Source organism: Hemitrygon akajei, chromosome 19, assembly GCF_048418815.1.
Source record: "Hemitrygon akajei chromosome 19, sHemAka1.3, whole genome shotgun sequence".
NCBI lineage: Eukaryota > Metazoa > Chordata > Chondrichthyes > Myliobatiformes > Dasyatidae > Hemitrygon > Hemitrygon akajei.
In genome coordinates, this window is record NC_133142.1 from 73105200 (window position 1) to 73117652 (window position 12453).

At 43.8% G+C, this 12453-nt stretch overlaps 1 protein-coding gene across 2 annotated transcripts in view; it reads left to right on the forward strand.

Annotated features, from left to right (window-relative positions):
- The first annotated feature begins 8516 nt into the window (after nucleotides 1–8516).
- Nucleotides 8517–12453, forward strand: part of cpne9 (copine family member IX) — a 627771-nt gene continuing 623834 nt past the window's right edge. For both annotated transcript variants that reach the window (XM_073072861.1, XM_073072862.1), the window contains exon 1: nucleotides 8517–8638. In XM_073072861.1, coding sequence (XP_072928962.1) covers nucleotides 8562–8638 — 77 coding nt within the window. In that variant the 5' untranslated portion in view covers nucleotides 8517–8561. The remainder of the gene's footprint in view (nucleotides 8639–12453) is intronic.

Genomic DNA, 12453 nt, shown 5'->3' on the forward strand with positions numbered 1-12453 from the left:
TAACCTCTCTGCGTAAGACAGTCCAGACATCCCGGGAATTAACCTTGTGAATCTACGCTGCACTTCCTCTACAGCCAGGATGTCCTTCCTTAACCCTGGAGACCAAAATTGTACACAATACTCCAGGTGTGGTCTCACCAGGGCTCTGTACAAATGCAAGAGGATTTCCTTGCTCTTGTACTCAATTCCCTTTGTAATAAAGGCCAACATTCCTTTGGAAGGACAAACCAAGGTAGAACATACAAGGTAAATGGTAGGGCATTGAGGAGTGCAGTAGAACAGAGGGATATGGGAATACAGATACAAAATTCCTTAAAAGTGGCATCATAGGTAGATAGGGTAGTAAAGAGAGCTTTTGGTACATTGGCCTTTATAAATCAAAATATTGAATATAAGAGTTGGAATGTTATGGTGAGGTTGTAGAAGGCATTGGTGAGGCTGAATTTGGAGTATTGTGTGCAGTTTTGGTCACCGAATTACAGGAAGGATATTAATAAGGTTGAAAGGGTGCAGAGAAGGTTTACAAGGATGTTGCTGGGATTTGAGAAACTGAGTTACAGAGAAAGGTTGAATAGATTAGGACTTTATTCCCTGGAGCGTAGAAGAATGAGGGGAGACTTGATAGAGATATATAAAATTATGATGGGTATAGATAGAGTGAATGCAAGCAGGCTTTTTCCACTGAGGCTAGGGGAGAAAAAAACCAGAGGACATGGGTTAAGGGTGAAGGGGGAGAAGTTTAAAGGGAACAATAGAGGGAGCTTCTTCACACAGAGAGTGGTGAGAGTGTGGAATGAACTGCCAGATGAAGTGGTAAATGCGGGCTCACTTTTAACATTAAAGAAAAACTTGGACAGGTACATGGATGAGAGGTGTATGGAGGGATATGGGCCAGGTGCAGGTCAGTGGGACTAGGCAGAGAAATGGTTCGACACAGCCAAGAAAGGCCAAAAGGCCTGTTTCTGTGCTGTAATGTTCTATGGTTCTATGGTTCTACCCTTTTTCCTCTTGTCTTTCCACTATTTAGGGAGCTGTGGTTATGGGAAGTTCAGGGAGGAGTAGCACCTCAAGTGAAGGGGCTTGCTTACTCACCTTTGGTCCCCACCAGACACTCACCTCTCATCTGTGTTTCCAAGTAGATGTCTGCATGCAATAGAGGCCACACCTTGTACACTGCTTCAACAGGTGGGCTAAGCCAGATAAAAGTAGCCATGAGGTCCCATACTCCAGTGATAGGGACTTGCCTGTCCTAGCATGCAAAGACAGCTCTGGCGGACAGGGCGGATGAGATCAACAGTGAAATCCAATGATTCTACAATGCTTTGTAGAGAACAAAGGGCATGACGAGGCACAGAAGAAGTCATGGTCATCCACTGCAGCCAAGGGAGACCCCGGTTATGAGGACTAGTCATACCAACGGACCCGGACTTTGGAGGTTGGGAGAGTGGAACGACCCAGGCTTTTCCACTTTAAAATCTCTCTTGCACAGATTTCTGCCATCATCGGATATGATAGATAACCACCATTTAGGGGTTCAAGTAGTCCTTCCAGGTGAAATAGAGATTCTCTTCCATTTCCACCAGTCTAGTGTCTTGAATTTGGTGAAGTCAATATGGTCTCCTTTACACCAGGCACAGACTGGGTGGCCTCTTCATGGAGACCAATGTCCAGTCTGAACATTTCCTGTCTCTTTAATTCTTCATCCCACTCGCACTTTGACCTATGCTTGATGGTTGACATGGACCTGATGGGCCAAACAGTCTGCTTTCTGATAAATCTCTCTATGACTCTGTCACACTTTTTTTTAGTTTAGACTGCCAGCCTTTATCGTTTTGTTGATTTTCATTTACGTAGAAAAAGTGCTAACCAATGAAGACACACCCACAGTGCTTGTATACACAGTAACCAAATGCTGAGCCTTCAGCTGGAGCATAACTGTTGCTTCCAATCCTAGTCATAAGAACATAAGAAATAGAAGCAAGGGGTTGACCCCCGATACTTGTTTCATTAAATCATAGGTGATTTTATTTACTTCCGCACTGCTGCACTAAGTCCCTGTTCAATGATATCCTAAATGTTCAAAAATTAATTTGACCTTTGACTTTATACACCCATGTTGATGGTCTTCTGCTGCTGTAGGCCATCCACTTCAAATTTGAACATGTTGTGTGGTCAGAGATCGCTCTTCTACATGCCACTGTTGTAACGTGTGAATATTTGAGTTACGGTCACCTAGCTTGACCTGTCTGGCCATTCTCTCATTAACAAGCCATTATCACCCACAGTTCTACCACTCACCCAACATTGTTTTGTTTCTCGTACCATTCTCTGTAAATTCTAGAGATTCTTGTGTATGAAAATCCCAGGAGATCAGCAGGTCCTGAGTTACTCAAACCACTTGTGTGACACCAACAATTATTTCACAGTCCAAGTCACTTAGATCACATTTCTTCCCCATTCTAGTGAAACGCTTGACAATGTCTGTATGCTTTTATGCATTGAGCTGCTGCCTCATGATTGGCTGATGGGATATTTGTATTAACGACCAGGTCTGCAGTTGTGCCAAATAAAGTGGCCATTCAGTGACTCACCCCCCAAAATCATCTTGGGAAGAGAATTCCAAAGGTTCCCTGGTATTTAAATTTCCTCACTGCCCTATGTGGATCAAGACACCACAGCTCTGGCAAACATCATCTCAGCATGGATATCTCAAGTTGGATAAGTCACCAGGACCGGACGAGTTGTACCCTAGGATACTGTGAGAGGCAATGGAGGAGATTGCTGAGCCTCTGGCGGTGATCTTTGCATCATCAATGGGGATGAGAGAGGTTTCAGAGGATTGGAGGGTTGCAGATGTTGTTCCCTTATTCAAGAAAGGGAGTAGAGTTAGCCCAGGAAATTACTGACCAGTGAGTCTTACTTTAGTGGTTGGTAAGTTGATGGAGAAGATCCTGAGAGGCAGGATTTATGAACATTTGGAAAGGAATAGACAGCATGGCTTTGTGAAAGGCAGGCCGTGCCTTACAAGCCTGATTGAATTTTTTGCGGATGTGACTAAACACATTGATGAAGGAAGAGCAGTAGATGTAGTGTATATGGATTTCAGCAAGGCTTTTGACAAGGTACCTCATGCAAGGCTTATTGAGAAAGTAAGGACGCATGGTGTCCAAGGGGACATTGCTTTGTGGATCCAGAACTGGCTTGCCCACAGAAGGCAAAGAATGGTTGTAGACGGGTCATATTCGGCATGGAGTTCAGTCACCAGTGGTTTGCCTCGGAAATGTTCTGGGACCTCTGCTCCGGGATTTTTATGAATGACCTGGATAAAGAAGTGGAGGGATGGGTTAGTAAATTTGCTGATGACACAAAAGTTAGGGGTGTTGTGGATAGTGTGAAGGGATGTCAGAGGTTACAGCGGGACATTGACAGGATGCAAAACTGGGCTGAGAAGTGACAGATGGAGTTCAACCCAGATAAGTGTGAGGTGGTTCATTTTGGTAGGTCAAATATGATGGCAGAATATATTATTAATGGTAAGACTCTTGGCAGTGTGGAGGATCAGAGGGGTCTTGGGGTCCGAGTCCATAGGACGCTCAAAACAGCTGTGCAGGTTGACTCTGTGGTTAAGAAGGTGTGCGGTGTATTGGCCTTCATCAATCGTGGGATTGAGGTAGGAGCTGAGAGGTAATGTGGCAGCTATACTGGACCCTGGTCAGACCCCACTTGGAGTACTGTGCTCAGTTCTGGTCACCTCACTATAGGAAGGATGTGGAAACCATAGAAAGGGTGCAGAGGAGATTTACAAGGATGTTGCCTGGAATGGGGAGCATGCCTTATGAGAATAGGTTGAGTGAATTCAACTTTTTTCCTTGGAGTGAAGGAGGATGAGAGGTGACCTGATAGAGGTGTATAAGATGATGAGAAGCATTGATCGTGTGGAGAGTCAGAGGCTTTTTCCCAGGGCTGGAATGGTTAGCACAAGTGGGCACAGTTTTAAAGTGCTTGGAAGTAGGTTCAGAGGAGATGTCAAGGGTAAGTTTTTTACGCAGAGAGTGGTGAGTGTGTGGAATGAGCTGCTGGCAATGGTGGTGGAGGCAGATGTGATAGAGTCTTTTAAGAGATTCCTTGATAGGTACATGGAGCTCAGAAAAATGGAGGGCTATGTGTAACCCTAGGTAATTTCCAAGGTAAGGACACATTTGGCACAGCTTTGTGGGCTGAAGGGCCTGTATTGTGCTGTAGGTTTTCTATGTTTCTATGTTTCTAATCAACCTGGTGAACGTTCACTGCAATCCTTCTGTCAAACCAAACTGCCATGCAATATTGCAGATGCGTGCAGCCTCATAATTGGGGATCTTATATAATTCGAGTCACATATCTCTATTTTTTCTGAAATCCTCTTGCAAGAAATACTTTTTCTTTTCCCCCCAACCCTTTGTTCTATCTGTATTGCATTGTGTATAAAGGCATCCAGTTCCTTCTAACCACTTCAATCTCTTACCAAATTACATATTTCTATTTTTTCCTATTGAAATGGATAGCCCCACCTTGTTGCATGTTACAATCCATCTGCCACATCCATGCACATTCACCTAGCCTATCTATATCTCCTTGAAGCATCCTTACATTCTTTCTGCAGACTACACTGCCACCTAGCTTTATATTGTTAGCAAAGCTGAATGGACTTTGTTGATCCTTTTGTCCAAACCATTGATCAGGACTAGATGGATTGCCATCAGGAATTCCCATGACATCCCACCACAGATATTTAATTACTTATATTAAATTTTCTGTTTGCTAGCCAATCCTCAATTCTCGTCAGTTTATCTGCCTCAATCCTTGTACTCCAATCTCACTTAATAATTAATATTTTTATGAGGCACCTTATCAAAAGCCTTTTGAAAGTCCAAATCACCTGACTCCTATTATTGAACAAAATGATCAAGAAATGGGTTAAGATTCTATTCCTCAAATTAGACATCATTATTTGTGAAGCCTATGGTTACAGAGTGGTCTTGCAAATTGTTTTTAAATTTAATATATGACTCACCTGTGAGACATCTCCAATCCAATGAGGCAATACTCTAATGCTATAGAACATAGAACAGTACAGCCCAGGACAGGCCCTTCAGTCTACGATGTTATGCCACCTATATAATCCATGATCAATCTAACCCTTCCCTTTCATTATCCTCCATTTTCTTTAATATCTTTGCTTATTTAAGAGTCATTTGAATGTCTCTAATGTAGTTTCCTCTACCACCAATCTGCAGTATGTTCCATGCGTAAAAAACAACCTACCTCTGTCACGCTGCCTAAACTTCCTTCCACTCACCTTAAATTGATGTCCTCTGGCATTGGCCATTGCTGCCCTGGATAAAGCCACTGGTTTTCCACTCTTTCCATCTATTTTATATATTTAGAGAGATAATCTTATAAAATCTTTAAATATGTAATAGAAACTCCCTAAAGCTTCCATATCCTTCCTATAACGAGGTGACCTGAACTATATCCTCCACTGTCTGGAACATGCTGTACATAGACAATGTGTAGGGCATATCCAATAAAAACATGTTGGAGTATCTCTGCAGATCAACCAGCATCATTAGGGTGGGTGCCGTGGTAGTGTAGTGGTTAGTGTAGTACTATTACAGCTTGAGGTGCTGGAGATTGGAGTTCAGTTCTGATGTTAAGGCAAAAGAGGTAGGGGCATGGCACTGTTGGTCAGGGATTGAGTTACGTCCATAGAAAAGGAGGAAGCCATGGTGGGATTGTCTACGGAGTCTCTGTGGGTGGAAATTAGGAACAGGAAGGGGTCAATAACTCTACTGGGTGTTTTTTATAGACCATCCAACAGTAACAAGGACATCGAGGAGCAGACAGGGAGACAGGTTCTGGAAAGGTGTTGTCATGGTGGGAGATTTTAATTTCCCAAATATCAATAGGCATGTGCCTAGAGCAAGGGGTTTAGATGGGGTGGAGGTTGTTAGGTGTGTTCAAGAAGGTTTCTTGACACAATATGCAGATAAGCCTACAAGAGGAAAGGCTGCACCTGATCTGGTATTGGGAAATGAATCTGGTCAGGTGTCAGATCTCTCAGTGGGAGAGCATTTTGGAGATAGTGATCATAACATTATCTCCTTTACCATAGCTTTGGAGAGGGATAGGAACAGACAAGTTAGGAAAGTGTTTAATTGGAGTAAGGGGAAATATGAGGCTATTAGGCAGGAATTTGAAAGCATAAATTGGAAATAAATGTTCTCAGGGAAATGTATGGAAGAAATGTGGAAAATGCCGGTGACATTGGTGGAGGTGGATATGATAGGGTCTCCTGGACAGGTATATGGAGCTCAGAAAAATAGAGTGCTATGGTTAACCCTAGGTAATTTCTAAGGTAAGGACATGTTCGGCACAGCTTTGTGGGCTGAAGGGCCTGTATTGTGCTGTAGGTTTTCTATGTTTCTATCTGTAAGAGGCCTGTACATCTTCGCCTTACAATGCATGAGATTTCACTAGGTACCATGGTTTCCTCTCACAAAGACGTATCAGTTCAGGTCCATGATTTTTTATCACAACCATCTCCTCTATGCTGGGTACCTTTAATTCTTAAAGATGTTGGAGCATCCCCCTTAATCACTCATTGTTATTAATTTCCAACCTGGCTTTAGATTTAGGGTTAAGCAGCATGGATACATATTCTTCAGTCCACGACACTGTCAGACAGCTCTTGACAACTGTCAGACAACTCACTAATGTACCGGTTAGTAGGTCAATTGGTCATTGTAAGTTGTTTTGTCACAGATTTAACGAGGGGTAGCTTGGCAGCATGGCTCGAAGGGCTGGAAGGGCCTATTCTGATCTGTACCTCAGTAAATAAACAGATACTATCTCATGATGAAGACCCTTCATCAACAATGCCTGATAAACATTATTCCTAATGCTGTTTTTGGATTGCAGGGTTCCCACAAAGGGAGAGAGAAGCACTTCCTGATTAATTTCTGATCCCTAAAACTAAAACTATAACCATACTGTAGGGACAGCAGACCAGCACATTCATTCCCCTTCTGGCTCCCCTCTTACCCCTTCTTTTCTTCTTTTCTGACCATCACCTCCCTCTTGTGCCCCTCCTTCTTCCCTTTCTCTCATTCTCCTCTCATATCCAATTCCTTCTTTTCTCAACCCTTTACCTCTTCCACCTATCTCCTCCCAACTTCTTATTTAATCTCTCCTCCTTCGCCCACCCATCCTCCTCCCCTCACCTGATTTCACTGATCACCTGCTAGCTTTGGCTCCCTCCACAACCCCCTTCCTTCTCATTCTAGCCTTCCCCCTCTTGCATTCCAGTCCTGATGAAGGATCACAGCCTGAAAGCATTGGCTGCTTATTCCCCTCCATAGATGTTGCTCGAAATTTTGAGAATCTGCAGAATGTCTGGTGTTAGTTGATTATTGATCTGGAGACCCAGGATCATTGGTGACACTGTCTGTGTGGAGTTTGCCTGTCCTGCTTGTGACCGCATGGGTTTTCTCCAAATGCTCTGTTTTCCTTCACCATCCCAAAGGGTTTAGCCATTGTAAATTACTCCTGGAGTGTAGGTGAGTGGTAGAATCTGGAGGCATCTGTGTGTGTGTGGGAGGGGGGTGGTTAATGGGAACGTGGGGAGAATGAAGGCAAGTTTACTTTGGGATTTGTGAAAAGAGATAATAGAAGTTCTGTGAAGGCCCACGTGCAGTGGGAGAGAAACAAGCATGTTCACTGATTTTTGAGAACTCTAGAGATCAAATAAACACTAGTCCAACAGGGCTGCTAACTAAAAATTAATGCTGTCACTGCAGTAACCTAGAACTAAATTAAACCCATTCCTTTAACAGTGTCTATCTAAATCACTAATCTTCTTTCCGGGAACGTGGACAAAGGTAAGCAGGGAGTGTTGTTGTCACAGTGCTTCAGTCAAGACTTGACAAGACTGAAACAAAAGGGAGTTCAATACAACCGCAAGGAAACCCCAATTAGCTGGAATGTGTGCCTTCTCACACGCGCGATTGCCCCCTTCTTTCAGCTGCTGGAGCGGCCAGACTCTGTGGCCATTGTGACAAGAGGTGTCTCACAGTGTCATGGACTCCGGACTGAATAATCGCTTTTCACGCTAAGTCTAAAGCCAGGTTGGAAATTAATAATGAGTCATTAAGGGCGAATGCTCCAACAGCTTTAAGAATTAAAGGCCCTCAGCACAGAGGAGATGTCTGTGATAAAAAGTCATGGACCTGAAGCTTTTACTGTTTCATACTCCACAGAAACGGTCTGACCTGCTAAGCGTTTTATTTCTTTAATCAACTCCTGGGGTTTTAAAACCTGCAGTGAAGGAATCCTCCCGATCGGCAAATAAACTAGTTTTCTGCTGTTCGTGTACACAGCCAGAGCAGTATATGATATATTATGATGGATAAGAGGGAAGGGTGGAGAGAGCAGGGTGGTCACGCTTGTGATGTCACATAGATGTGTGTGTGTGAGAGAGAGAGAGAGAGAGTTGGCGAGGTAGTCAGTGAGAAAGCACCAGGAGGATGGCATCTATCGGAGACTTCGATCCGCTTCAGGCTACCGTTCCTGCTACCAAGATCGAGATCACCGTGTCCTGCAGGTGCGAGCAGGGGACTGCGCTGGACGGGGGGACATGGGTGTGGGCATACGGGGTAGAGGACAGGGGTCTCTGCTGTCGGGCAGTGGGAGAGCAAGGAGAGAGAACCGCGGCTCCGGCTACTTCACCAGGCGCGGCGGGCACTAAAGTTAGCGAGCCGCTCTTCTCGGTCGCAACGGTATTAATAACAGCAGCCAAATGCAGCGAGATTAGGACCATTAACTTAAAAAAAAGGTCGGAATAAGCATTTTAAATTTAGTGTCGTTTTACGCAAGTTTGGGACCGGTTAGGGCAAATATTACCACATCCTCTTGTGTGTTGGAGTTATTAAGCATTTCTTTGGAAATTGCACTCTTTAAAAGGGAAAGGGCGAAGGTTTCACTGCGGTGAGGGGTAGTCGCTGACAGTGTAGCTGGTCGGCGGGGCTGCAAACAATCCCCCCTCCCCACTACCTTCTCAGCACTTGCCCCTTCCGAAGCTGCAATCAAACCCAGGGTTCAGCGTCTTTGCATTAAAATAAAATCCGTTTCAGTCCCCACTTTGCCCCAAGTTACTACTGAAGTTTCTTTCTAAAATTGCAACAAGCGGAAGATTTGGTGGGCGACGTTTTAAGGCCAACCAACGTTGGATCTTAAGGAGCAAAAAGCCAGCGGCAGTCGCAATGGGCGGGAGGTACCAGCGGGAGGCAGTACAGCGCAGTACAGCACACGGCTTCTCACCACCAGACACCAAAATCCCGCGCACCGGGCAGGCCTCACCACGAGAAATGTGGAGAGGATAACCAGGAGGCACATGGACTGATTGTAAATGCTGGGTACATTTCTCCTTTATACCTCTATTCACAGGTGGTTAACATCAACGCAATGATTGTGCCTAAATTACTAGTAAAATGTGGTAACCATTGTTAAAGGAGACTATCATGGTTGGCAGGAGGCTGGGTGCACCAAACCAGCATAAGGGGTGATCAGATCTGAGGGGAGATTGGTATTGATGGCACTTATCAGTGGAAGCAAATGAAAGACCTTTGCACATGGAATGAATATCTCTAATAACTGGAAGGGCTGGTGATCTGTCACTACCAGAAGCTGCTGTAGTCATCAGAGCAAGGCTGGTAATAATGTCACCACAGGTGATGCATTTTACTGCAGCCATGAGGGGGCTCCAAATATCACAAAATGACACTGATGCCCTAGGTGGTGGTAAATACCATTAAAGGGGCAGATGGTGTTTTGCACTTTGCAGATGAGGAATTGAGTGATGGTGATGCACACCCTCTTCCCTTCCATCTTCCATCCTCTTCCACCATTTCCAATGGAAGCCAAACACAAGAGATTCTGCCAATGCTGGAAATCCAGAGCAACACACACGCAGTGCTGGAGACACTCAGCAGGTCAGGCAGCATCTATGGAGAGGAGTAAAGAGTTGATATTTTGGGCTATGATCCTTCATTAGGACTGGAAAGGAAGGGAGAAAAATCTAGAACAAGAAAGTGGAAGAGAGGAAGGAGTTCAAGCTGGAAACTGACAGGTAAAGTCAGGAGAAGAGGAAGGTAGGTTGGTGGGGGGAGGATGAAGTGAGAAACTGGGAAGTGATAGGTGTAAGAGAAGAAAAAGGACTCTGATAGAAGAATGAACCATGGGAGAAAGGGATGAAGGAGGAGCACCAGAGGGACGTGATAGGTAAGGAGAAGAGGAGGTACTCTACTTGGAGCAGCAAAAGTTGGAAGGCGGTTTGGTACATAATCCCGATAGGTTTAGGTAGGATAAGTAAAGAGACATTGTTCTTCATAGTGGAGGATTAAGAGTCAGTGGACGTAACTTCAAAGTAATAAGAGTGATGAGAAAAACAATTTAGCACAATGCTTGAAATTGTGGTGGATTTGAATTTAGCATGAAGTTCAAGGCGAAATTGGATGAATGTTGGAAGGTAAGAGGCTCACTGTTCAGTAGAGAAAGAGCAGGAGATTGGAACTGAGGATTGGGCCACAGAGCTGGCGCAGATTCAATAGGCCAGGTAACCATTAGTATGGTGTTGAAGTTTGAGGCTTAGTTAGATATGATTACTGCTCTTCAAATTCTGGTGTGAATGGCTATGTCACACTGTTGCAGAGAAGGCTGGTCAATAGAAGAATTAGTTCCTAATTGCTGTCTTTGGTGCCATTGTGTTGATGGCCTGATTACTTCCAGCTGGGATACTGTTTGCCAATTTAGCTTCATCCAACAGCCAAAATCCAATCATAAAAATAACTTGTAAACATAAGATATTCTGCGGATGCTGGAAATTCAGAGCAACACACAAGATGTAGGAGGAACTCAGCAGGTCAGGTAGCATCCATGGAAATGAATAAGTAGTCCATGTTTTGGTCCAAGACCATTCTTCAGGACTGAGAAGGAAGGGGGAAGGTCAAAATAAGTGGGTGGGGGAGGAGTGCAAGCTAGAAAGTGATAGCTGAAGACCAGTGGTTGGGGGGGGGGGGGGGGGGGGGGGCAGAATGAAGTAAGAAGCTAGGAAGTGATAGGTGTAAAAGGTGAAGGGCTGGGGAAGGAATCTGAAATGAGAGGAGAATGGACCATGGCAGAAAAGGAAGGAAAATGGGCACCAGGGGCAGGTGATTGGCAGGTGAGGAGAAAAGGTAAGAGGCCAGAATGAGGAATAGAAGAAGAGGGGAGGGGGAGTGGGAAAATACTGGAAGTTGGAAAAAATTGATGTTCTTGCTATCAGGTTGGAGGCTACCTAGACAGAATATGAGGTGTTGCTCCTCTTCCCTGAGAGTGGCTGCACCGTGGAAGAAGAGGAAGCCATAGAATGGCATGTCAGAACAGAAGTAGGGATAGGAATTAAAATGGCTGGCCTCTGAGAAATTCCACTTTTTGTGGATGGAGCAGAGGTGCTTTTTAAAAAAAAATCCCTCTAATTCACCACATTTCACCTCCAGATGAAATGGTTCATACTAAAGCAAGCATCCAATGATCATGTGAGTTTAATCTACACTTTGCCAGCCTGGGTGCTAGTAGCTATACTATTAAATAGGTTGGAATGTTTTGAAGTGCATGCAGTTTGCCAAGGATCAAAGAGCTGGACTTTTGATGTTAAACGTCTACTTTTAATAGAAATAGGTTACCTAAAGAGCTCAAACTAGAAAATAATACTGGGTTTTAAACATAGAACATAGAATAGTACAGCACATTACAGGCTCTTTGGCCCACAATGTTGTGCTGACCCTCAAACCCTGCCTCACATACAACCCCCCACCTTAAATTCCTCCATATACTTGTCTAGTAGTCTCTTTAACCCACAGTTTATTTTAAATTGATAGTAAACTATTCTTTATATGATTTCTTTCTGGGTTCAAATTTAAGAATACACAGGTTAGAGCAGAAGATTATTTTAATTATAGATTCTTTTAAAGCGGTTCCCTAACTTGTGGTATTGAATGTGTGACTTGCGCTGGACCTATTGAATGTGGGGTTTTACAGCAAGGATCAAGAGGTTCTAAATTGAAGAAAGGCTTTGTTTAATTAGCACTTTTATAACTAAACAGTTCTGACATGTTTTGTGTTTGTGAAATGAGTTGCTTAAAACTGTTTGAATTCAGGAGTTTTTATTATCTTTAACAAATCCAAGTAGTGTTGTAATTAGAATTTGTTACTATTGACCAATATCATGCCACTTTTTTCTACATTCTGACTCAGGAATGCACACAGAGAAAGAAACGCAGTTGTTCTGAGCAGCACAATGGTTAAGCAATTTTCCTGTCAAATTTTCTGTCATGTGTGCTTTGGTAAAGAGACCACATTTTGAATGCAGCAACTTGTGCC